Source organism: Rhinolophus hipposideros (assembly GCF_964194185.1).
Source record: "Rhinolophus hipposideros genome assembly, chromosome: 22".
Taxonomy (NCBI): Eukaryota; Metazoa; Chordata; class Mammalia; order Chiroptera; family Rhinolophidae; genus Rhinolophus; species Rhinolophus hipposideros.
The window spans coordinates 26,521,677-26,548,504 of NC_138068.1; the positions used below are offsets into that span (position 1 = coordinate 26,521,677).

Consider the following 26,828-nt stretch of genomic DNA (forward strand, 5'->3'; position numbering starts at 1 on the left):
TAGCTCCCTTTAGGCAAACATGAACAGAATATTAATATATTTTCCTTAGCAAGGTAGAATACTGAGTTGGCAACTGGTAAAGAAACGGGGTATGGAGTGGGGTCAGTCCCATCTGCCTGCAGCCGCTTGACACAATGCCCAGGGCTCCTGTCCAGCCTGGCCACCGCCACGCTTTTTTGGTCAAGTTGTGACCATGGCCACTTGTGGGTGTCACTGTGGAGTCTTGCGAAATATTGAGGTTGGAGTGTGGGCCCCTGATACCAACTGGTGACGAAAAGGGAGCCTGAAAGGGATGCTGCCCAGCAAGCTTTTGTAAGCCCAAGGCAGGCCTCAGGAAGGCGTGAGAATTGAGAGGGGATGGGAAGAGGGAGGACTTCCACCTCGAGAATAACAGTAAAAAGGAGTTCTGCAAATGCTTGCTTTTCCGGACTGGGCCAGGCCCTTCCCCAGGCCAAAGCCAGACCTTGACCACAAGGAACTTCCCCTCCCAGCCCCTGTTGCCTCTGGGCCTCCCTGGCTGCCTTCTCTTGCCTCTGTTGAAGGAAGGCTTCTGTGCTGTTGTAAAAGCCAGGTCGGTGCTGGTGTTGGCTTCTGGGCATCTGTGGCGGGGCGAGGGGTCCTGGAAGGTGGTGGGGGGCCTTTGGAGCATGAGTTTCTCCTGAGCCTTGGTACCCCGGAGATTGCATGTATCCATCACCCTCAGTCCTTCTGCCTTTTCTCTGAAGGGTCTAAGTGAACCAAAAGGAAGGAGGCCTCTGAGAGAGCTTTTTTCCTTCCATTTAAAGCACTACTTTTGCTTCCTGTTTACACCAGCACCACAACCTCCTTGGGGAATGGCTAAGGAAGTGGAGGAGGATGGGTGATGATTGAGATAGAATCTGAGAGACAGGGTCTACTCCACTTAGCCTCTGATCTGGGCCCTTGGGTTGAAAAGGAGGGAAGAGGGAGGGATGCCTGGGAGCTGGGCCCAGACAACCTGATGCGTCCGCTCCCTGCTGTCCTGTGCTGGTCCCAGAGCTTCTGAGCTGCGTCCTCAGACCCACTGCACAGCGGGGCGGGGGTGGGATTGGGCACTGGCCTGGTCCTGCTGCGAGGGCCACCGTGGAGGTGGTGCATGGGCCCTGGCATGGGGGCTGCAAGTCAGAGTGGGTTCCGTCGTACTCTCAGTGCAGTCCGGACACGCTGGCCCGTGGTAGGTCAAGTAGGATTTCTTGTCTCAGTGGTTCAACAAATCTTTGGGTACCTGCTGTGTTCCACATACTGCTCAGTGCAGTGGGAAACAAGACACCTATGGCCGCTGACACACCACCGTGTCGGACATGTATGTGATGTTTTTACCATGTGCCCCAGATTGCACACATTTCCTAAGTTTCCGATCGGCCCATTATAAAGCACACACAGGAAAGAAAATACAAACGAGATAAACAGAAATAAGTTCTAACGTTTCTCTCTACACTTCAGTGGATTGCGTTGCGTGTGTCCCCCTTCAGAGAGCAGTTTCCCTGGGCTGCTGCCTTTGTGCTGCAGGCCTCCGCCTCTGTGGTAGCTCTGGGAAGCGGATCAGTTTTGAGTTGGGGCTGCCAGTTGGATGAGTGGAAGGTGTGAAAGAGGAATCAAAGCCGGCAGATGGTGGGGCTCACATACTTGGTTAGCACATGCACCCCAGCAAGGTCTGATGGCGACCAGGCCTTCCTCGCGCCTTCGGAGGTGCCTGGGGCGCCTGGGTGAGTGTTGAAGGTTCTTGTGCTCTTCTCCTGTGCTCCGTGCTGGCGCCGCGGCCGCTGAGGGAGGGGGGTGTCGCTCTTCAGTCCCTGTATAGTGTCCACAGACTTTCATGGATGTTGCATTTGATCATCCCCACAACCGTCTGAGAGGAGGGCTCCTTTCCCCGCCGGGAAGACCGGAGAATGGAGGCTGCACCGGGTGCAGTGAGCATTAGAGCCGGGCCCTGGGCCCTGCTCTCCCTGGTTGGCTGCTGCCTCCTGCGGACAGCCTTCCTTCCCACCCGCCTGGCTTGCCTTCCCCTGGAGGAGCAAACCAGGGAACATGCTCAGCTCCTCTGACTCTTGGTCCAGCATGTGAGTTGTTTTTTGGGCAGGGACTTGGGCTCTGGGTCCCGGGAGCCTCCTGGGCCCGTTCTGGAAGCTGCACCAGCACTCGGAGTCCTTTGCTCAGGCATAAGCGGCCCAAGTGCAAGTCCTGTGCCCATGAGGTCGGGAGGAGCGGGAACCCTGTAGCCTCCAGGTTCTCTTAAGTTTTTGTTTCCTTGGCCTGCTGTTCTGTGACACCTGGTGCTGGTGGCCGTGGTGGTGGTTGGAGCGGGTCAGGAGCCTAAAGTGCGGTCTGATTTGCTTCCTCCCCGACCATGAGTTCCTGGGCTGTGCCCTTTCCTTCCCCTGAGCAGGGATTTGCGCCTCTGCCAGCGGGAGAATGGTTGTCTGTGTAGGTGTTGGTTTCCTGCTCAGAGGGAGTTTCCATAGAAGGGCTGTGGGGATGCTTTTTCAGTGATCTGGGGTGAGGCCCAGGACCCTGCTTATAGGCAGATAAACCCCAGGAAGTTAATCTCCTTCAGGCCTGTGCCTTCAGGGCCTTTACTGAATTTCCTAGGAGTTGTGCACCCCAGGCCCCCTACCCTCTTGGAAATAACAAGTCACAGTATCTTTGTATCAGTTCTGTCTCCTGCTGCTTTCTGCCTCAGGAGGCCTGTCTGCACTTCACCCATCCTGGCTCGGAAGGAGAGGAGTCACAAATGGCGGTACTGCAGGAAACAGTGCTGGGCTAATGTGCAAAGAAAGGGCCTGGAAGGTCCAGGGGGCTCAGCACAGAGCCAGAGCTCCCTGCCCCTCCCATGCAGGGCCTTTGCCTGGCTCCTTCCTGCCCTCCCTCGCCAGGGAACCGGCAGCCTTTGTGAGTCTCCTTGACAACCGGATGGATAAGTTAAAAATAACCTTCTGTGTGTGTGTTTGTGCACGCATGCACACAGGCACGTGGCCTCGCCTGCTGTCAGTCCCTGTGGCTTCTCGATGCTCCCGAGAGCATCTGCCCGGAGGCCTCTGTGGTGCCCAGGTGCTTGCGTGTCGAAGGCCCTTGGTTTAGGGGTCAGATCTAGATAACCACGCAGCAGCATCCTTACCTCCTGGTACAGATGGTTGCCGGTGCGTGTGGGTGTCAGTGTTAATAACGTGGAGACTGGAAAGCTGTTCTGAATGCCTCCGTCGTCGTGCAGGCTAACCGGAGAGGGATAGTTCTGGAGGCGCTGCTGTGTTTCAGAACCTTTCGGGTGGTAGAAGGGACACAGCCCTGGGGCGGAGTTTGGTTGTATCTCTTCAGTGACCCCCCACAGGTAAGGAGGGCCCTTTCTGGGCCCTTTTTATAAGGTGAGGACACTGATGTCACTTAACGTGACTTGTCTAGAGCCACCTGGTGCAGCTGTGGCAGAGTAAAGAGCAGCGACTCCATCATCAGAAGCTGGAGCTCCTTCCCTCAGGTCCTATAGGCCCTTTACCAAAGCCAGCTAGCTGTCCCTTTTGTATCAGCAGTTTCGTGCTACTTAGGCCTCCTGTTTTGTGGTGTTATCACTGTTGTAATTTAATTTAGAAATAGCTGTTTCCACAAGGGCAGGAGCTTGATAGCTCTTTACCATCCCTGGAGTTAACTCCTGGCTCCCTCCCGCCATTCTTCCACCCACTAGTATTTTGCTGTGTGCCAGGCTTTGGGATGTCATGAGAACAAGGTATCTTGGTTCCCGTCTGTAGGGAGCAATAGACGATTACAAACATCTCCCTCTAAGTCCCTTCTAAGCCAGTGCCCAGAGGGAGGAGTCTGAGTGTTAGAGGGAATGAATGACTCAGATGGGAGTGGGGTTAGAGATGGCTGGGAGGACATATCAGGGACACAAAGTGCTTAAATCTGGAATGTGTAAAAATATCCTACAAATCAATAAAAAGGAAGGCAGAAAACTCAGTAGAAAACTGGCAGTGACTTAACAGACATTTCACAAAAGATAACCAAAGGGCCAATAAATGAAATGGTGCTCACCTTCATATAAGGGAAATTCAAATTGTTAGTTCAACTTAAAAAAACATGTAATTGTTTCTGTGTTTGCACATGTACCTAACAAAATCTTTGAAGATGCGGTGAAACATCCTTTTGCCATTTCTAGTTTACTTTGTTTTGAATTTTTTTTTTAAAAGATTTTTTTATTGGGGAAGGGGAACAGGACTTTCTTGGGGAACAGTGTGTACTTCCAGGACTTCTTCCAAGTCAAGTTGTTGTCCTTTCAGTCTTAGCTGTGGAGGGCGCAGCTCAGCTCCAGGTCCAGTTGCCATTGTTAGTTGCCGGGGGCGCAGCCCACCATCCCTTGCAGGAGTCCAAACGACAACCTTGTGGTTGAGAGCCCACTGGCCCATGTGGGAATCGAACCGGCAGCCTTCGGAGTTAGGAGCATGGAGCTCCTACTGCCTGAGCCACTGGGCCTGCCCATTTTGAATTTCTTACTGAACAATAAAATGCATTCCACGATACTTAAATAAAAGAAGACCTACGTTCATAGGAGATTTGGGGCCAGCCATTGAGCTTCTCAGAGCCCGTTTGTTCATTTGTAAATAGGGATCTTCCTCTGTTCCTTCTCTTCCTCCCAGAACTGCTCTGAGGTTCACAGATATGAGAAATGCTCTAAAAACTGTCAAGGTGATACGGTGATACGGTAGATGACAGAAAGAAAGGAGGGAGGGAGGGTGGAGAGAGAGAGAGAGAGAGAGAGAGAGAGAGAGAGAGAGAGAGCGCGAGCGAGAAAGGAGAAGTTTAGCCCTGGTTTAGAAAGCCCCTTGCTGCAGTTCCTACCTGGGTTGAGACCCCTGGCAGCTGCCCAGCAGGACTCCAGGCTTACACATACCTCTAAATTAAAGAGATATGTTGTCAGAGAAAGGGGGGCACATCCTGTTTGTCAGGATCACCAGTACTTTACTAGCCCAACGGGGTTCCAGGTTTACACATACCTCTAAATCAGAGAGAGCCAGAGAAGGGAAGACTAGGCACCTCGCGGTGAGAAAGAGAGATAAGGGAAGGGAGAGGTGGAGGCAGTCCTACTCATAGAAATAAAAGCCTTTATATGATATAAGGCAAAGCTGCTTTCTTTGCGTCAGCCCACGCCATGTTACTCCATTTTACTAATAAATTTCTGGGCTGTTTTATTCTGCACAAAATTCTGTCTCTTAATTGAATTCTGTCCTTCAACAAGAGAAGAGACGAGGTTCAATGTCATTTCCCAGTAATACAATAGGGGACTATACAAATACTAATTAGTATTGTTACTGTCTAATTCTAAGAGATATCATTTCTCCTCAACCTCTTCACACAGCCACTGTGCTAAATTCCCCTAAGAAATAAAAGCTCTGAGTAGTAGATCAGGAATGAGGCCCTGATGAAATCCAGTCACAGTCCCCTTTTGCATTTTGTGGATACAAAAAGAGGCGCTTTGTCCCCCTGTGGACTGTCCCCTCCCTCACTCCCCTCTAAGGCAGGGGGCTTGAGCAGACCTCGCTGTTTCTAATCCTTCCTCCGGCAGGTGCCTGCCTCTTGCAGCAGAGAGCCGGCCACCTTGGCACATGTCAGAACAATGTTGGGACGCTGTGAGTCCCATCTGTTGTGTCACCTGACTTTGCCAGGTCCTCAGGCCCTGTTCCGGTCTTTTCCCACAGATCTCCTGTGACAGGTGTGTACTTCTCAGTATCCTACTCAGCATTTTTTACCTTTTCCTCTTCTGTTTTTCTGCCGTGTAGGAGTCAGAGTCAGATACAAAGGTAGATGGAGAGACTGCGTCAGACAGTGAGAGCCGAGCAGAAGCTGCTCCCCTCGTAACCTCTGCAGACGATACCCCGGAGGTCCTCAACAGGGCCCTTTCCAACTTGTCGTCAAGGTAACTTGGCTTACTGGGGCAGGTGCTTGTTGGGGGCCTTGCTCTGTGTCCAAGCACGCTGGGAGACCCAGAGCCCTCAGAGAGCCATGTCAAGGTGTGTGGGGCAGGCCCACCTACTGGCATTGGTGACCGTCCCCCTTGCCTCCGCCCAGGGCTCCATTGAGTGTCATGTAGGCTTAATAGCAACTGCGAAAACAGCCTGGAAGGGTCTGGCCCTTGAAGGGTGCTCTGGGCTGGGCTGGGCGAGGCCGTCCAAGGAGGAGGAAAGAGTGCACAGAGGTGATGGTGGGCAAGACTGACAGCACGTGACGACAAATGGTCCTTAGGGTTTGTGACTGGTGGGTGAGCTGCTTTTCACAAGCTTCCAGTTCAACATTTAGTTTTTCCTCGCTCACACACATGCATTGTGGACATTTTAAAATTATCCCAGAAGAATCGAGAAATATTTCTACTTGGGTGAAGCCAGGGTTAAAATTCTGGTCCTGAGACTCTGTTCCCTGTACACCAGCTATATGGGTAGATTAAAAATACAAACTGGAAGACCCCAAAGCATTTTCTAAAAGTGTTCCTATGTGTGGTGGCTACCACACACGTGTCCCTTTGAAAGGTTGTATTGTGTAGGAAGGGCATGGGTTCTGGAGCCAGACTCCCAGGATTCACATCCCAACTTCACCTCACAACTGTATGGCCTATCCATTTCCTCATCTGTAAAAGCTCGTAACTAGTGTTGAGAGTTGAATGAATTAATATAAATACGTAAAGTCCTTATAAAAGTGTCAGGTGCATATTTGTCATAGGTATTAGTATCATTCTGCAATATTATCACCATAACAATGCAGGGGCAGGGCAATGAGGATTGCACTGCCTGGAAAATGTTTATAGTTTTTTCTTCAGATAGAGACAGCCATAGAAGCCATCAAAGCAGATACAGAAGTAGAGGGCACCACATTTCCAGTGGGGTTTTTGCCTGATTCGTTCGTTAAGATACAAGCTGGGTGTATTTTGCTTAGGCCTTGGAGCACCCTCTGAGTTCGGTGTGGCTGAGGCCGTGGCTCTCGTGGGTCTGCTCCCACCAGCATGTGGCTATTGTGTCTGTCAGGGTGCAGGAGGCGCTTCTGGAAAGCACTGACCTCCGGCCCTCTCCTCCAAGGAAGAGCCATTCTGGGCTTTTAACATGTTTCCTCCTTCCCTCCTCTCTAACTTAGATGGAAGAACTGGTGGGTGAGAGGCATCCTGACTTTGGCCATGATTGCATTTTTCTTCGTCATCATTTACCTGGGACCAATGGTTTTAATGATAATTGTAAGTGCCATTTGCATGCTATTTGCTGCCTTCAGTTTTCCCTGCAGGGTCACTCATCTGAAGTGCTACGTGTTGGGTTGGTTCTGGGAATCATTTGGGGTCCAGGCTCTTCAGAACACGCCTTTCTTAGAATACCTGTGACTTCTCAGCTTTCACAGCAACTGGAGGGATGTTAGCATGGGCCATTTGTATGTGGTTAAAGATCTCTTCATTTTGTGATTTCCACTGATTATGCTGTGACCCCAGCTGTGACTGTGATTCTTGGTTTTGTTTCTTATTTTCCTGGGGCCTCACTCATAGGCTTAGGCCTTTCATTAAGAAATCATAAACCACAGTGCTTCTCTCTTAGTCTTCTCACTGTCATGGACAGGGTCAGATGACTGACAGCTGACTCTGAGCACAGTAGTTGGGGCTTTTCAAGTATTTCTATTTAAAGTCAAAAGGGGAAGAAATTGATTGAGTCCTGGGAGGTTCTAGAATAAAAAAGTTAACTGAAATTTTAGGAACATGTATTTATTGTGAGAAATTGGATCTACTCCATGTGACTTAAAGGGCTACATTCCACGTGGTACAGTGTGAGAGAGAAAAGAGGAGGAGAGCCCAATCACTGTAGGACTGACATTTTTCTTAAATACAGTGGTTTCTCTTGAAGTCCCATGACCTGTTAGCTTCTGTTTCCAAAGATTGTAACAAGTGGGGAGTTAGCAAGTGTTGTAATTGTTTTGTGTCCTGCAGGTGATGTGTGTTCAGATAAAGTGTTTCCACGAGATTATCACAATTGGCTACAATGTCTACCACTCCTATGACCTGCCCTGGTTCAGGACCCTCAGCTGGTAAGCTGGGCCCAATAGGGACTCTTAACACAGTTGGATGATAAAGTGTTTTGTGGCGGAACTTACAGTGGCAGTAGGTGGGAGGGCAGTGATGGCCATGCACTTTGTCATGCAGGGACTCTGGTCCTGCTCCCTGTACAAGAACATAGGATACACTGATGCCAAAAACTAACACCCACGGAGCCATAGATAGGGGAGTCATACCACTGTAGTCTCGCTGATGGCTGGGTTGGGGACATAGGAAGCAGGAGCCACACGATCCACAATCTGCCAACCAACCAACCAACCAACCAACCCCTTTTTAACTGCAATCTGCTCTTGCTAGCTCAGCCACGGCAGTCATATCAGTGGCCAATGGCTAACTGGTTATAGTTGATGGCCATCTACTACCCGATGGCCATCTACCTCCCCACGTGAGGCCGAGAGCCTGGAAACTGATCTCTGGGACTCTGTCCCCACACACTTGCATAGTACCTTTGAGACCCGAGTATTTCATAGGCCAGACTGTGTGGCTGGCCTTTGAGGACTTTTTAGTAGTTGCCAGGAATCTGGAATCTTCCTTAGAAGAAAGCAGACGGGGGAGGCAGATAACAGGTTGGGCAAGGTTTTATGAAGGAAATGGTATTTGGGGGGCAGCCGGACGGCTCAGTTGGTTAGAGCGCGGTGCTCTTAACAACAAGGTTGCCAGTTCGATCCCCACATGGGCCACTGCGAGCTGCGCCCTCCACAATTAGATTGAAACAACTACTTGACTTGGAGCTGCTGGGTCCGGGAAAAACACACTTAAAAAAAGAAAAAAGAAAATGGTATTTGAGCAGCGAGTGAAGAGAGATGAGTGAAGAGGCTGCTCCAGGCTGGGAAAAGACAGGCACAAAGTGGACGGGTGGCAGAGCCGCCGTGAACCATCTTGATGGGCGCGCAGGGTGTCTGTTGGGAGAGTGGAGATAAGACTGGGTGGCAGGATGAGGTGTGTTTTGGAGCATTGTTTTACGATTTGAGTGTGCTCAGGTTAAGTGTGGACTCACCTTAAAGGGGCAAAAACTACATCCCAAGTTTGTGATACATGGAAGGTGGATGAAAGCTGCCACAAGTTTCTAGATAAACTTCTCACCCATAGTGTCACTAGAGAACAGTGTACCATGGGGTCTGTCTCAGGACTGGGGCACTGCTATTTTGGTCCTCTCCTCGGGGTTTTCTGATAGCCTTGCTGTAAAGGACAAGCCCCTGTGCTCCCTTTGGCCATGACCTGTCTTCATTTCCAGGTACTTTCTGCTGTGTGTCAATTACTTCTTCTATGGGGAAACAGTGACGGATTACTTCTTCACGCTGGTCCAGAGAGAGGAGCCTTTGCGGATTCTCAGCAAATACCACCGATTCATTTCCTTTACTCTCTACCTAATAGGTATGCCTCGAGGCGCTCCTCACTTCTTGTCTGCTGAGTAGGAGTTGGGGAATTTCTAGGTTAATGTAAAGTTTTGATGATGTTCACTCTGCCTGTGCAGGGGTCAGCACTGACGGCTCCGCCTTACAGGAGCTGTAGCAGTCTTGCCTAAGAGAAGTGAGACAGGGGCTGTGTGGGTGCAGGGGCTGCAGTCTGTGCCATGTGCCGTGTGTCCCAACCTCCGTTGGAGGATAGCAGAGCACGATCCTGCCCTGATTTGCCTGTTGGCAGAGATCTTGCGGTGTGACTGAAAGGAAACCACCCAGGAACTTACGTATAAAAACAGTCTCTTAGGAGACTGATGTTGCAGTGTGGTGGGAACGTTACTGATTTGGGTTTGAAAAGACTGTGACTGCAGAGGGGCTGGGAGCTTACACTGTGGAGTTACTAGGAGGATTAAATCAGACACATTAAAACCCGACACACAGTACAGTGTTAGGTCGATCTAAACTCAGTTCAGACTGTACACGAGTTCTAAGCAGGCTCGTGGTTTTCCTTGTTGCTTCAAAGCTAGTTTGAGGCACGTGAGAAATCTGTTCTGACCCAAATCTGTTCGACCTGTTTTTGATCAGCTCTGTGAATGACACCTGGCTATTAACATACACAGTCCACTGCCAGAGGGCCTTCTGACATTGAGGACATTCAGAGGGCATGACTCAGACCCTGAAAGCAGCCCCCACAGGGAGCTCGGGTGTGTGGGACAGCAGCATGCTGTCTTCTGGGCAGAAGTCCTCTTCCTTCCTGGAGAAGGGGGCGAGGCTGCAGATACTTTTTGCCACAATATGGGTCAGTGTGTGAGACAGGTAAGGGTGGCCTTGAGCCATACCTGGTGGATCCCCCCTCCACCTGACCTCTTGGGACAAGGGTCAGAAAACTTTTTCTTAAAGGTCCAGATAATATTTTAGGCTTTCGGGACCTGGGTCTGTGTTGCAACTCCCCAGTTCTGACGTTGTAGCACAAAAGCAACTACAGACAAAATGTAAACAAGTGGGCATAGCTGTGTTCCAGTACCATTTTATTTATAAAAACAAGCAGCTGGCCTGACTTGTTTGCTGGCCCCTGCTCTAGAGCCGGAACATTCTTATCTGGTGAACAGTGGCCTAACTTGAGTGTAGTTTGCCAGATTTAAAGATAGGACCTTCCTTTGATTGTCTTGAAGGAGTAATTTTTTCCTTCTGACTGCTGTCTGAAGAACTCGTTCTCCCCTCCATCCCCTCCCTGGCTTTGGGATTCTGCACTGGTTAACTGCTACCGGGAAGTTAGCCAAAGGACCATGTAACACAGATAAAGGAAATAACTAGGACAAAGATAAATGCAGAATGTGATTCGTTTTGCCCTTTCTCTTCCCTCCTCAAACCAGGATTCTGCATGTTTGTACTGAGTCTGGTCAAGAAGCATTATCGCCTGCAGTTCTACATGGTAAGGGAAGTGTGTGTGTGTGTGTGTGTGTGTGTGTGTGTGTGTGTGAGAGAGAGAGAGAGAGAGAGAGAGAGAGAGAGAGAGAGAGAGAGAGAAGGGAGAGAGAATTCTTGGCTTAAATGAAGTTTTGCAGAAACTCAACAAGCCTCTCATCCTTTCTGTAGTAAATCAGAACTCCGGAGTGCAGTCTGTTCTGTGTGTATCTAGAACCCAGGGCATGAAGGAAGAGGCCCGTTTAAGTTTGGCAGCTCTTAGACATCCAGCTAGGCCCAATCACTGTTACCCTAAGTGATGTCTCCACAGGACCTGAAGGTGGGCTCCAGGTAGGGCTCAAGATGAAGCTTTAGGCATTGTCCACAGATACCCTACCTGCGATATCATTCCTTCAACTTGAACACATCCTCTATCTGAGTGCCCCAAGCACTCAACGAATACTAAGAAAATGAGAAGTACCCAGGTTTGCGGAGCACAGAAGGACTCAGGACCATGTGATCCCAACTTTTGGGGGATCTGTAGCTGGGGGACAAAGTTTCTTCCAGAGGCCTGTTGCATACCTTTTCACTTCTAATAAGACAAGTGCAGAAGCAGATATCGTTCCTACCCATGCCTCAGCAATTTTCCATTTTGGTATTTACTGTTATTTGAAGTTCCTTTGAAGGTAAACTGATAGGGAAAGTTGATTCTTTTTCTTCTTTTGCAGTTTGGTTGGACCCATGTAACATTACTGATTGTTGTAACCCAGTCACATCTCATTATCCACAACCTGTTTGAAGGAATGATCTGGTAAGTGATCGCAGGGTTTCCCCTTTTACTTTGTGAATGTTTCTCTTGTAAAAGTGCCTTACCTTCTAAGCCAACGGTTCTCATCTTGAGCTACATCAGAATCCCTTGCTGAGCTGGTTCAACACAGATTGCTGGGCCCCACCCCTGAATTTCTGCTTCAGTGGATCCTGGGGGGCCTGAGAATTTGAATTTCTAGTACATTCCCAGTTGATGCTGATGTTTCTGGTCAGGACCTACACTTTGAGAACCACAGTTCTAAGCTAATAGGTATGGGGATATTTGAAAGAATCAAAGACAATGCAACTGTATGGCCACAAGTTTGAAAATTTCCTAGAGGAAATTTTCATGATTTCCTGGCAAAATGTAAACCACTAAAAGTCATGAAGAACAAAACTTGAATAGATAACAATTATAGAACAGTTTCAAAATTGCATAAAAATCGACACCTGGATAAAGGACCAGTGATAACAGCTGAGTTTTATCTAACCCTTACTAAAGCTGATAAGCATAGGGAAGGAGAAACAAGAATGATAAACTGATTTATTTTATAATTATAGATAAACCATTTTAAATAAACTTAGCAAATGGAATCTGGCAATGTGTCCGAAGAATGTATATAGTCATGTACCACTTAATGTTTCGGTCCATGACAGACCATGTATACTATTGTCCTGCGGGGTCTCTGGTCCCACTCCCAGCATAAGAACGTAGGACATGGTGAGACCAAAAAGGAACACCCACGGAGCCATAGATAGGGGAGTCATACCACTATATTCTAGCTGCGGCTGGGTTGCAGACACAGGAAGCAGGAGCCACATCATCCGCAATCTGCCGTCCACTTCTCTGCCAACTAACCAACCTCCTTGCTAACTGCAATCCGCTCTTGCTAGCTTAGCCACGGCAGTTATATCAGTGGCCAGTGGCTAACTGGTCGCAGCTGATGGCCACCTACTACCCGAACCAGCATCTTTCCACGTGAGGCCGAGAGCCTAGAAACTGCTCTCTGGGACTCTGTCCCCACAAGTATGGTCGTCACAATGGAACAGAAAATTCCAATCGCCTGGTGAAGTGGTAGCATGATGCATTACACAGATACTTAGCATTGTGCTGCAATTGCCCACAGTATTTAGCGAAGTAGCATGCTGTATAGATTTGTAGCCTAGGAGCTTTAAGGGAACAGAATTTGTCACCCCAAAATATCTCTATTTGACATAAGGATTATTTTAGACTGATTAATTTTAAGAAACAGCAGACATGGGAGAAGCTCTGAAAACCAAGTAGAAATTACCCTTTGTAAAAGACATTTACGTTTGTAAGGGTGTCTCCCTGCTATACCTGGAAAGAGAGGCATGACCTTATCTCTACAAACTCCTATAAATGCAGAAGAGAATGGACTTAAATCTCTTAACAACCTTCCCCTTATTTACTTTGCTTGTCCTGACAGCCTTCCCTAACTGACTCTCTCTACCCCCAACATCCTTTGTCTTTAGCTGAAGATGGTAGTTAAAGTGGTGGCTTCAGCCATTTTGGCTAGTTACTCAGTTTTCTTGGTATACATGTTATTAAACTTTTGTTTGATTTTTCTCCTGTTATCTGTTTTTTATTACAGGGATGTCTCTGCCAAAACCCAGAAGGGTAGAGGAAAAATTATTTTTCCTCTCCCACAGAGCAATAGGCTATTCCATACAGTCTAGATTGTACCATATAGGTAGACTGCACCATATAGGTTTGTGCGAGTGCCCTCTATGATGTTCGCACAAGGACGCAATTGCCTAAGAATGCGTTTCTCAGACTGTATCCCTGTAGTTAATTGGTGCACGACTGTACTGTTACTTAGTAGATTTTATTGCAGAAATGCAATGGTTTCAACAGGAAATCTATCAGCATTGATAGAAATCAGCAGTTGGGTAGTCTTAGTAAAGAAGTGAAGGCGTACCTTAGCGTATATAAGAGAAATATTAAAGTATTGTGGATAGGATCCCAGACTGCACCTCTGTTTCCAGATCTCAGAATGAGGGTATGTACTGCCCACCTCCTGAGGAATAAATTAGTAAATACATATAAAGTGCTTAGAACAGAGACTAGCTCATATAAATGTTAGACGTATGTATTATTGAAATTAAAGAAATTACAATGCAGTGGGGGGCATAGAGTTTCTTCCCTTCTTTCCAAGTTTTTGTTAGATGTTTCTTAACAGTAGCACATGCTACGTCCTCATCTTTAGGGCCAGATGTGCCACTTGCGTCTACAGTGAGTAATATTAAAATCTCTAGTTACTGGTTTTCAACTTACAAGACTTAAAATTATAGTTGTAGAGAGTATGTCCTGGAAGCCTCGACAAAGTAAACGTTGTGTGTGGCTGGTGGGGGGGGTAGTGGGAGGATACAGAGGCTGTGAATCCCTCCCTTAACCGGAAGTCAGAAAATTTTGTCTGTAGTTGATAGGACAGGAAATCGAGATTTATGTCCAGTGTGTTACACTGTAATAGAGGAAATAAAAAATAAAAAGTGATTGTCAGAGAGTGGAGAGTGAGGAGAGGCAGGTGATGGTACAAGTATGGAAACCGCCCCCTTTTTCATGGTAGGGGTGACTAGACCAGCAGGGGAGGCAGAGAAGAAATCGCTGTGTATAGGTGGTGATTTTGCCCTCATGGTAGTCCCAGGGAAAGTTAGGGCTCACCTAGAGCTAGTAAGAAACAGTTAAAAAAAGGTAAAAAGGTAAGTTATGAAATAGACATAAAATACAGAGGGTGCTAAAAATATGTATACACATTTTAAGAGAGGAAAACTTTTAATATTGTAATATTTAATATATACTAATAACAACAGACGAATACAAGTCACGTTTGACTTCTGCAATTACAAGAGGTGCTCAAAGTGGTTCCCATCAGCGTCCAGACACTTCTGATTACAGCGAACTACTGCTTGAGCAACGTTGACCAAAGTGTCCACTTGTATACATTTTTTTGGCACCCCTGGTGTATTACTTAGAATTATGGAAGCAACTATTAAAAGAAGGAAAATCAGAAATGATTAAAAGTGGCTATTTTGGGGAATGGATAGGGGTAGGAAAACTTTAATTTTTTTCTTTCCTTTACAGTTTATATTATCATGTACATAGATTATAATCAAAAAAAGAACAAGTGACATTTTATAGTCTGCCACCTTAATTTGTTCAGTAGTCATTCAGTCAATATTTGAATGCCTGCTATGTGCCAGGTATTAAGTACAGCTTATTTAGTATTTCTTTTTTTAAAGTTTATTTCTTAATGGGTAACAAGTACTTTATAGTTTATTTTGGTACTGGAATTTATGAATGGTATGGACTTTTGAGGTATCATCATGTTGGTAGAGTTGATCCTTTGGATTATTTCCTAGGTTCATTGTCCCCATTTCTTGTGTGATCTGTAATGACATCATGGCCTATATGTTTGGATTCTTCTTTGGTCGGACCCCACTCATCAAGGTAAACGGACTGCTCTCACATAAAGTATGACCATAAGGGAAGGGTGGTGTTTTCAACACAAGCAGATCTGCTTGGGAGACAGAGGATATCTAGCTGGTAGCTAGTGTGTACGTCTTCAATGTCATCCTGGAAAACGGCTGGCACTAAATTAGTTTTAAGAGAAAAGCCAAAGGAAAACATTGACAACTACTACCCACGGGAAGAAAATAGCTAATAAAGAAAATACTTTTACAGACTGTATAGACACCTTTTGGGGGTTTTAATTTGAATCTGAGTGTTGCCGTTAATTAGCTTACTGTTTATAATATAAATACATGATTTGAATGACCAATTAAAACAGAAGGGAAACTGAGGTGAATCAGGCAGGGACCAAGGAAACCAACCAAGCATAGGGGTATTTTAGAAGGGAAGGTGGTTAACAGTGAGGTTTTCAAACAAGTATTCATTGTTCCCAATGCCAGAGTTACCAAGACACCCTTTGCTAAGAACTTGCTCTCTGTCCACAGCTGTCCCCAAAGAAGACCTGGGAAGGCTTCATCGGGGGCTTCTTTGCTACCGTGCTGTTTGGCCTTCTGGTAGGTGGTGGCTGCTGGCCGGGCCAGGGAGTGGACAGAGGCCTCACACCCACCTTCAAAGCCTGTCCAGGGCTAGAGAGCATGTCTTCAAAGGCCAAGGACTCTGTCCTACTGAATGGGGACCTTGCCCTGAAGAGGGGCACCAGTGTGGCACACTCTGTAACTGGCACAAGCAGTACCAGCTGTCCCTCATCCGCCAGTTTTCAACTGGGGTCTTGGCAGTCGAGGAGCAGGGGCTGTACGCACCTTGTGCTTCTCTCATGCTGAGGGATGGTGCCACTCAGCAGGTGGTGTTCTTGTCCAGGCATTTCATTTTTCAAGGTTGGGGTGATTCGCCCCGGGAGGAAGGGGTAAGGTGAGATATGCCAAGTGAAGAGAGAAATGCCACTCTTGCCAAGATTTTCTCCTGTGTGTGTCCTGCCCATAGGTGGACCATCCTCCAGCCCTTTCAAGAGCATCACTCCCTGCTCTGACCCTAGGCTATCTCCCCTTCGAAGTGTTGTCCAGCTGTCCTTCATGGCCGACTTCCCTGCCATATTGCTCTTCCGCCTTCTTTCTCCTGGCTGCCTGCTTCTCACTGTACCATTCCCCTACCACCTACCTCCAGTTAGTGCAGTTTAGAGATCCTGAGAAAAATGGACTGTGGCTCCCCCAAGTGGGCAGAAACTTCTTACGGTTCTTTGCCCACGTTCCTCAGGTCTTTCCTGGATTCATGTAGGACCTGGGTGTTTGGGCAAGTATATGTGTGACCTCTGGACTGTGAGTCCCCTTTCTCTCCCTCCCCAGTTCAGGTAAAGCACATGTGGTGAAACCTAAACCTGGTTGAGTGCATGGCTTGCAGTTAGAGGGAGCTAGGCACGATGAGGGACGTGGCCAAACCAGGTGCCTGCTGCCCAGGAAGCATGGCAGAACCTGTGTCCTTTCCTGCCTCTGTTCTTTGTCCTCAGCTATCCTATGTGATGTCTGGGTACAGATGCTTTGTCTGCCCTGTGGAGTATAACAATGACACCAACAGCTTCACCGTGGACTGTGAGCCCTCGGACCTGTTTCGCCTGCATGAGTACAACCTTCCTGAGGTGATCCAGTCGGCCATTGGCTGGGTATGTGCCACTCCCATGAGGGGAACTAACCTCAGTGGGGTAGTGACTACAAAGAGAGAGGCCCCTCTCCACCACTGCTTTCCCTCCAAAAAACTACCTTCCTCTCTCCCCAAAGCTGTAAGCCCCAGGATGAGGGAGACTTGTTCAAGTGAGTACAGCGTGAGGGCAGGAGGCGATCTTTCCTCCCACTTCAAATCATGAGGACCAGCGCTTCTCAAAGTGTGCTTTGGGGATCTCTGGAGGACCCTGAGATCCTTTCAGGGGGTCAGTGAGGTCACAACTGTTTTCATAATAATACATTATTTGCCTTTTTCATTTGGTTGGCATTTGCTGTGATGGTGCAGAAGCAGTGATGGGTAAACCTGCTGGCATCTTAGCTTGAGTGAGGGCAGTGGCACCAAACTAGACTAAGTCGTATGATTCTTCACACCACACCCTCAGGAAAGATTAGTCGGTTCCTCTAAGAGTGGCTTTGGTGAAATAGTAACATTATTAATTTTAGTAAATCTCGACCCTTGGATATACACCTTTCCTAATACTCTTAGTACCAAAATGGAAAGTATGCATAAAACACTTCTGCTAAATACTGAAGTACTTGCTTACCTAAAGGAAAAGCATGTGGGTACTTGTTTGACTTACGAACTGAACTAGCTGCTTTTTCATAAAAACATAATTTTTACCTGAAAAGAACTGACAAACTATAGTGTCTTAGACTTGGATATTTGGCAGACATCTTTCTTGAAAATGAGTAAAGCAAGCCTGTTACTTTAAGGGAAGCCACTGACTGTAATTGTAACCAATGATAAAATATGACTTTTAAGTGAAAAGTAGAATTTTGTAAAGTTTGTGCCTGCCAGTTATGAGCTTGACAGCTTCCTCATACTTAAAGGATTTGCTGATGAGATCTGTGGTGATTTTAATGTATAATGTTTTGACATTGTGTAGCGAAATGTGTCTACATTTGGAAGAGTGATGTTACTCAGGGAACCAGTATTTTCTAAATGGCCAGTGCATGGTGTTACTCAGTCACACATGGGTAAAAGAACCACTCAAAGTGCAAGATAGAACAATGGATTTTAAGAGTGCAAAAATTTCATTGGTAGGACTTCAGATTCTATATTGTACCACATTTTTAAGGAACTACCACTTATCAAGTTCTGGTGTAGTGTCAAAGAATGCCTATAATTATCTGAAAAGATAGTACTAAAATATTCTTCCTTTTTGCAACTACATATCTGTGTAAGGCTGGATTTTCTTCATGTACTTCAACCAAAACAACATACCATGTTTCCCCAAAAATAAGACCTAGCTGGACCATCAGCTCTAATGTGTCTTTTGGAGCAAAAATTAATATAAGACTTGGTCTTATTTTAATATGATGTAAGACTGGGTAATATAACATAATATCATATATAATATAATACCAGGTCTTATATAATATAGTATAAGACTAGGTCTTGTATAGTATAGTATAATGTAAGACCGGGTCTTATATTAATTTTTGCTTCAAAAGACGCATTAGAGCTGATGATCTGGCTAGTAGATCTTAGTTTGGGGGAAGCATGGTATCACAAAAGATTGAATGTAGAATATCTTAATGTCTTCTATTAAGCCAGTCATTAGTGATTTAAAACAAAATCATTCTTCTTACTAATTATGTTTTTTTGGGGGGAAATACAGTCAGTTGCATAAAGAGTTATTTATGTTAACATATAGGAAGGCTAGGCCTGCACGCACCTTGACTTTTACTCTATTTATTCTTCTCAGAAAATCGTCCGGATGTACCCCTTCCAGATTCATAGCATTGCCCTGTCCACCTTTGCCTCGCTCATCGGTCCCTTTGGAGGGTTCTTTGCAAGTGGATTCAAACGAGCCTTTAAAATCAAAGTAGGAAAACCCTCTTCTCTGTTCCTCTCATTGTCTCCCAGCCAGGACCCTCTTCAGCCACCTTCTGCCTTCCTCCCCGTGCCCCACCCCATCAACCACCACCCCCTGCAAAATACCAGGCTTTTAATGTGTGCTCTTCTTCACCCATGCTCAGAATTTTGGTAGGTTAAGTAAAAAGACAGTGTTTCCAGAACAATCCAGTAGTTGGATTTTCAGTTTATTCGTTAATCATATCTTACATCTTTCTTCAAAAGCAACATTTTGTGATTTCATAAGATTGTGTCCCATTATAGCCTCAGCATTCAAGTCAATGCCCGCTTCTCACTTTCCGTTTCCCTCAGCTGCTCAGGACAGTAGCTGGACGTTGAGGTGGGACCATAGGTCAGGGTTTGATCTTGGCGGAGCCAGTCTCACCAGTCCTTCTCGTGCCTCCCACAGGACTTTGCCAATACCATTCCTGGCCACGGAGGCATCATGGATCGCTTTGACTGCCAGTATCTGATGGCCACCTTTGTCAATGTGTACATTGCCAGTTTTATCAGGTACAGTGCCTTCCATCTGAACCACGTCGGTGGACTTTTAAATATGGTGCAATTCTAGAATTTTAGCTCCATCTCAGTGTCAGTGAAAAGCAGTTATGAGTGCAGCTTTCCGTTGCTGCTATTATGCATTCCCTGAGGCCCCTCTGTCCTCCACTAGTTATGTTAGTAGGGAATCCCGAGGTGGGGGCAGCCACTTGGATAGTCAGGCCCGAGAAGGTGCTGGGTCCCCTCAGTGCTGTTTCTTCACACTTCCTTCCAGGGGCCCGAACCCCAGCAAGCTGATTCAGCAGTTCATGACCTTGCGGCCAGATCAGCAGCTCCACATCTTCAACACGCTCAAGTCTCACCTGACCGACAAGGGGATGCTGACAGGTGCCACGGAGGACTAGCAGGGGCTACACAGGCCCGGGAGAGCCAGAGCAGGACTGAGCGAGGGGGCAGAGCTCCAAGGCAAGCCCAGCTGCGGTGACTTAGACAATGACAAGGCTTCAACTCACTGTCTTTTTGTTTTTTGTAGAGTGTTTTATATCTGTGGGTTTTTACAAAAGTTGTACATACAGTCTATGTGCTTATATTTTGGGTTGTGAGTAAACTACAGCTTTGAGTTGGAATGAAGTCATGGGGTAAAAATTTGGGGTTTTTAAACGTTTTAAAAACCTGGAAGACAGTGTTGCCCAGCTCAGGTGTGGCTGCGTGGCGCTTCTAGCTCCCATCAGCTGAATGTTTCTGGGCTCTATCAGCCAGGGTGGCTGTTCATCTGTGTCCAACCAGTTCAGGGCCCCCCATATTTGTCTTTGTGTTCCTTCCCTGCCAGCAGGGAAGAGGTGCACGGCTTGGATGCCTTTGCTACTGGAGAGCTTTCACCCAAGCTGCTCTGGAACCCCTGCCTTCGTGCTCCAGGGGGGTTGCCTTCTCTAGGCTGGAGGGACAAAGGCTTACCGATCAGATAAGCATTCTGTCCACATGAAATCCTGTGGAACATGAGCTCTGCTTTATGATATGCGTTCACCTTATTTCATCACAGACGGAAAGAAGTTTTCAGTTTTTATTTGCTTCAGAAAACACAAAAAATTATTTATAATAGTCTGGAAGAAGAAACACACTGTAATATTTCAAGTGTATGCAGTAGAATGTACTGTAACTGAGCCCCTTCCCACATGCTTAGGCTCAGATGGCTCCTGTGGGGCAGCCCAGATAGCTGTGTCTTTTCAGGGATGATGGTGTTCATGTTTGTGCTGCAGGCGGGTTGCCCCTGAAAGCTTTCTGGGGCCTTCCCATTAGGCAGGGAGCAGCAGGCTTCTCGCTCGTGCACCCTTTGCCTGACCGACCACCCATGTAGCTGCTGTGTTGTATATATAGTACTCTTAAGGCAAGTGTGTATTGTGTATGTGTTGTAAAAATCACTTTTCTTATAGTGATTTCAATTGTACCATGACTTATTCACTGAAACCACAAGGTCCTGCTTAAAACTCTGGAAATCCAACCCAATTAGAGGTTTGACCATTCTGAGGATTAAATGCACACTTTTTCTGTAATGTGACCAGTTAAATGTAGTTTGTGTTTTACTGGGGGACCTTTTTTTTAAAACAAACACACAACCAAAAACCAAAACTGTGATTCCCCCCCCCCCCCTTCCTAATTATAGGAGTAAGGTTGACTTTGGGAAGAGAGTACAGGAGAGAGAACTCGGTGCCCACATGTGTTCAGTTATTCTGTGCCGCAGTGGTTCTCGTTGCCAAATGAGGGTGTAAATGGTTTGCTTCAGCACCTTGGTCTGGTGCTGGTTTGTTTTGTTTCTGTTTAAACCAGCCTTCCTGCCTCCCTGAAAGCCCACACTGTCCAGATCACGGAAGCGTCCGGCACAGGGCTGACCCCTCTCGATGTTTCAGCTCACAGTGCCTGCGTGACCTTCCCCATGCATGCAGCACTGAAGCAGCTTTTTTCTTTTGAACTTTTACTTCTGTTTTAGCCCACAGCTTTTCTTTTTCAGGTTCAAGTCCCCCTTAAAAACCAAATGTGGTCTTTTTGCGTGGGGTTTCAATCTTGGCTGTGTGACCCTAGGCAGGACGCATCACCCTCTGGGTCCTTCTTTTCTGGGCTGTCGTCTAATTCTAGTATTCCACGATTCTGGCTGAGCAAGTTCATGTCATCAGAGGCTGCTATGGGTAGGGACTCGTGTCCTGGGCACCCAAAAGCAAGTGCTTTCGGGCCTTTTCTAAATGCTTGTCCTTAGGATGAGGCAGTATATCAGCAACAAATTAAACAGTGGAAGTGATTAATAATGAGTCTAGTTTTCTTACTGCTGAATGAACTTGGTTTCCCAAACCAGAGACAGACGGCACCTCATTTGTCTCATGTTGCCCCATTGTGGGCATATGGTGGGTCCTTGTTGCAGGGAGTCTCAGCTGGGACCCAACAGCAGAGAGCCACTCTTTACGGCTGCCTTTGGGGTCAGGGTGCCTGGCACATTCCTCTGTGGAAGTGGTCACTGATGGGGCACCCAGGGGTCCTGGGGTCCTGGGAAGCTGAAGCTTGATGCTCACCAGAGCTGCCAGCAAGAAGGCCAGAGGGTCAGCTTGGGTTTTGCTGCCTTCCGATCTCCCCACACTCTTTCTGGTGAACAGCGGAATTTCCTAGTGGGGGAGTCAGGAGAGCAAGGCCACCTTATGTCTATATAGCACAATTTTTTCTTCCATTTATTGAAGGTATTTCACTTTTCAGGTGAGATTCAAGAGAGTATTTTAACATCTACCTGTGCAGATCTTAATGGTGTAACTTGCTTCAGATCCATCTTGTGTGTGCGTGAGAAATAAAATGTGACTGAAACTGTGTGATCTCCCTTGTTGTGAATTCAGTGTCTCACTTGCACTCAAGGCTTTATGTTTCCCACTTGTTTTTGTATTCATAAATATCGTGCAGGCCTGACTTAGAGGTTTTTGTTTTGTTTTCCCGTTTGAATCCTATACATTCTCACAACAGCCCTCCAAGGCTCCTCGGGTGAGAGTCGTGAGCACCTTGCTGGTGAGGAAGTTGAGGGCCAGACGGGGAGGGAGCTTCCCCAGAGTCATGGGGTGAAGTCGAGATGCCATCTTGCTGTCTGCCCACCAGGGCAAGGACTAGATTATCCCTGCCCGCCCTGCCTTTTCGAAAATGGCATGAGTGCACCTGAAATTTTGCAGCACTGCCTCCCTGAAGCATAGGAGGCCTGACCTGTGCACCAGGTTAGAGCTTAAGTTGCTGTTGGCTCACAACTAGAGACATAAAGGAAGTGAGGAACAGGCGTTACAGAAACCAAGGAATGTCTGCAGGGGGCTGAGACTGGGCGTTCTCCCTGGTGAGTTCTACTTGTCCCTGCTCACAGGACACCTGAATCTTGTCCCTTTGTGTGCGCATGCCACCCCCTTAACTGCTCTGAGCATCATGGAAGTACAGACTTAGTTTTACTCCTGGGAGTGAAACCCTCTGAGGCAGCCTGGACCTTATTTATGTTTATGTTTATTAGTTTTTGTCTGTTTGATATTCTGAGCATTTTAGTAGCTATAGTATAACTATATTAAAAAAAATTTACTCTTAGTGTTGTACAAGTCTGTAATATATGTTTGAAACTAGTGTATCAGAAGGGGGTGAAATGTAACTTTTAACCTTAACACAGGTGGACTTTTTAAATGGTATTTATCTTTTCCCACTGGGCTTCTTATAAGTCGACTTAATTTCTGCAAGAATATTCCAGAAATGTATTTTAAGGGAGATGAAACAGACCCTGTGATTTGAGTCTAAGCTAGTTGCTGAGTTGGCTAGAGGCTGATTTGAATGGATCCTTGAGTTCGGATATTCAGACTGCCAGTGAGTTCCCAGCAGGTTCAGGAGCTTCCCAGATGTTGACAGGGATGGGAGCGGGGAGGATTTGAATGACTCAGGGCCAAGAGTATCACTGCTTAGAAAACTACAGCAGTGGCCTCTTCCTTAAGCCCACCCAAGGTCACTTTCTAAGGGAGTCGCTTTTCGTTACCAAATGTGATACGTCACTGCTGAAACTTCTTCCTGTGTCACTGATATGTTAGGTACCGTTGCCTTTGCTTTTTTGGAGTAACTCACATCTGTGCCAACCTTGGATTATGTGCTGAGAAAAGGGGGGAGTGGGGAGGGGCACTTTCACTTGGACTCAGGGCTCCTGTTCTTCCAAAGTCAGGGTGGGGAGGAAGAGCTAAGAGGAGGATGTCCAGGTGACATCACGAGACAGTGAACCATGGAAAGACTCTCACCATGCTGTCTGCGCAGGGGCTCTGAAAGAGCATCTCCCTCAAGAAAGGAGCTGATTCTTGGCAGGGCTTCTTCATATTCTGTCCTTGTCCTAGGCAAAATAAACTTCCTTTTACCTTGATCACCCTCCACGCAGTTGCCCAGCTTCCAATTTTTAAAGAGATGGAACAGCTCCCACTATTGAGTTGGTTTCCCTTGTTGGGTGGGGGCCTAATGGCATGACCTACCATGTGGCATGACCTCCCGCGTGGCATGACCTACTACGTGGCATGACGTACCACTTGGCATTTTCTATCACGTGGCATGACCTACCATGTGGCATGACCTTGGCATTTGGACCAAGTGGTTATGAAAGCTTAATTTAAAGACTTCTTTTAGGCTCATTTCCTCTTGGTCCTAGACTCTGCTCACCTACTCTGCTCACCTGGGTCCCATTCTTGGTGAGTAGTGGGGTCTTAGCTGCTGACTGTCTGTATCGTTTGAAAGTTGCCCCATCTTTCTGTCCCCACCCCTGCCTCAGGTTGACCGGAAGTGACTTTACTCACCTGGGCTCTAAGGCGGGTAGAGGCTGTTGATCTTACCTGACGCTGACTCTTATCTGAGAGTCACCTGTTTGTATGTGGACCATGTTTTCAAAAGCAAAGAAATCTTAGCTGTGAGGGCAGTTTGGGTGGTATGCGTTGGATGCTAGACTGTTGGTGGTTCTGGAACATGTGGATGAATTATGAGAATAGAGGACAGAATATGTGATGTCTAAGATTTTTTGGCCAGTGGGTTTCAAGTCCACTGGCTATTTGAAAATCCTGTCCCCTCTCCTACCGTCCTCCACTAAATACCTATTTACTGAGGCTCCTTTTCTTTTTTTTTTTCTTGAGCTAGTAAGTTATCAGCAGTGTGTTTATTAATAATAGTTGCAGTAATAGTAATAGTGCTTAATACGCGCCAGGCACAGTGCTAAGGGTTTACCTATATTATCCCTTTTAATCCAGAAATCAACCTTTGATTAGGTATCATTCCCATTTTATAGATGAGAGCACTGAGGCACCGTGGCAGGCTGGGTGCTGTGGTTAAGAAGGCAAATGTCGGGCTCAAACAGCCGTAGGTCTGGGCAGGTTACACGTGTAACTCTGGCCCACCTGGGTGTGGTAACGGCACCTCCCTTGTTGGGTTTGTTGTGAGGACTTTATGAGATAATGCACGTGCGCATTTAGCACAGTGCCTGGCACATAGTAAGTCTCAGTAAATGGTAGTTATTTTTGCTGTACTCAGCTGGTTTATTTGAACCCAAGTTGGTGTGACGCCAGAGACTGGGTTCTCAGCCACTACACTGCCACCTGCCCTGCACGCAGCCTGGGTGTGCAAAGTCTGGGAAGCCATTATACTGCCCTTCTACGAGAGGCGGTCCAACTTTCACACCCACCTACAGCGTCTGGGTGCTGCACACTTCATTTAGAAGGCCAGCTTGACCAAAGGAAAGAGGACGTGAGGATATTCTGAAGTTCTCCATACTTAGAATAGTTTGCCTGAGCTCTTGCCCACTTCCTGCTGCCCCTAATCTGGACTTTCCACATGGAAGGAGGCCCTTTGCCCAGCGGTGCCTCAGCCCTGTGGGCAGTGGGGTCTATCTGTGACTGCCTCCAGACCCCATTTCCCCCTCTGGCCCGGAGCTGTGTTCTGTGCATACAGCTCAGGAACCTGCAACAGTGCCCTATACAAGTGGACATCTTGGGCCCAGAAGAGTGGGGAAAAGAGAAACCATCTCTGGAGCAGATTTTAATACAGACAAAGCCTACAAGCCCTGCCCACACCCTTACAACGTAACCTGCCAGGGCCTGTGTTTCATGCTTTCTTCAAAGTATTCATGGGATAGAAGCAGGTGACCACTGAGGTTGGATGATATGGGGTATTTCTGTTGGGTTCTCGGTTAGCAAGGGATCATACATGAATGAACGGAGAGCAGGCAGGCACTGAATTGAGTGAAAAATATTTGTTTTTTAGATAGAGATGGAGGAGAGAGAGAGAGAGAGAGAGAGAGAGAGAGAGAGAGAGAGAGAGAGAGAAGAGAGAGAGAGAGAGAGAGATAGAGAGAGAGAGAGAGAGAGATTGTGTTTGTGTGTGTGTGTGTGTGTGGTAGACAGTTCTTTACTTCGACAGGTGTTGACAGAGGACCTGTGAAATTCTCAAGGTGATGGAATAATAAAAACTTAGAACTGCCGGCTTGCCTTTGGACTGTTTCCTGGGTGTTAGTGGGGAGTGAAGACCAGACCCAAAGGCCCATCGTGTTTACCGATCTTTCCAGTTAATGAAGTTACGATTCCGGCCGGAATCAGGAGAACCTGGTTGTAGAGGTGTTTAGTAAACGGCTGTTGTGACAGACTCTTCCTGGACGTGTCCTCTCGTCCTTCTGGCCTCATGTTTGCCTGGCCTGACACTTCCTCCCTCATTGCTGCATCTAATGGACCCAGGCAGCTTTTGATCTGTAGAGAAAAAGGCTCTGAGCGGGGGGCGAGGGTCTCTGGACATCAGCCCCTGCGTTGGGTGGGCCCCAGCTCTTGGCAGCCTCCCGAGGCTTTTCCTGTACGTAGCACTGAGGGGTTAGCCATCTGGTGAGTCTGTCCCAAGTGAAACTGTTTGCTGATGGCTTCCACATGTGTGTCTGCCCTCCACTACCAAAACGCCTCTTTCTCACCTTCCTTAGGTTCAAGTCCCGGGTTTGCTGGCTTTGTGCCAAGGAATGGCAGATTAGAAAGATTTTCTAGCTGCTGCGCCTTTCTCGCGATGGGCGCTCACCAGATCCATGTGTTTGTGCCACTGCTGAGCTTCCTGTGTGATCAGTGTTAGACAATACATGTAGATGTATTTTCACTGCAGTGTCAGAACATGATGTACTGTACGTTGGAAAGTATTTACCTTATTTATGTACCCGAATGTTCCTATTACGCAAATAAACATCTGTTAAATTCTAGATCCTGTGTGCTTCCTGACGGGGGGGGGGGACTGGTCCCTGGTGTGAGATGGGGGCGTGATTGTGTGGAGCCAGCGTCACTTCCCAGGACGCCGCCGACCATCAGAGACCCCCTCTGCCTTTGGCCTTTGCAGCCTCCTCTCCTTGCTTTCCTCCTGCCTCCTTGGCTGCTCCTTCTCAGCCGCCTTTCTGGGCATCTGGGCATCTAGGGGCTGCCCGTCCGGCCCCTAGATAGTGACATTCTGCTCGAGGCTCTCTCCCACCACTGAACCCTCTCATGGGTGTTCTCACCCACTCTCAGAGCTCCGATTCCCACACTCAGCTGCACGATTCCAGCTC

General features: G+C 47.3%; 1 protein-coding gene across 1 annotated transcript in view; it reads left to right on the forward strand.

The window, feature by feature from the left end:
• Positions 1-26,489, forward strand: part of CDS2 (CDP-diacylglycerol synthase 2) — a 47,856-nt gene extending 21,367 nt beyond the window's left edge. Inside the window, exons 2-13 of the mRNA XM_081034541.1 lie at positions 5,781-5,917; positions 7,123-7,219; positions 7,955-8,052; positions 9,315-9,454; positions 10,854-10,912; positions 11,613-11,695; positions 15,073-15,160; positions 15,667-15,735; positions 16,683-16,835; positions 18,603-18,722; positions 19,161-19,264; positions 19,524-26,489. Of these exons, the coding sequence (XP_080890667.1) occupies positions 5,781-5,917; positions 7,123-7,219; positions 7,955-8,052; positions 9,315-9,454; positions 10,854-10,912; positions 11,613-11,695; positions 15,073-15,160; positions 15,667-15,735; positions 16,683-16,835; positions 18,603-18,722; positions 19,161-19,264; positions 19,524-19,653 (1,278 nt within the window). The 3' untranslated portion in view covers positions 19,654-26,489. The remainder of the gene's footprint in view (positions 1-5,780; positions 5,918-7,122; positions 7,220-7,954; positions 8,053-9,314; positions 9,455-10,853; positions 10,913-11,612; positions 11,696-15,072; positions 15,161-15,666; positions 15,736-16,682; positions 16,836-18,602; positions 18,723-19,160; positions 19,265-19,523) is intronic.
• The last annotated feature ends 339 nt before the right edge of the window (positions 26,490-26,828 follow it).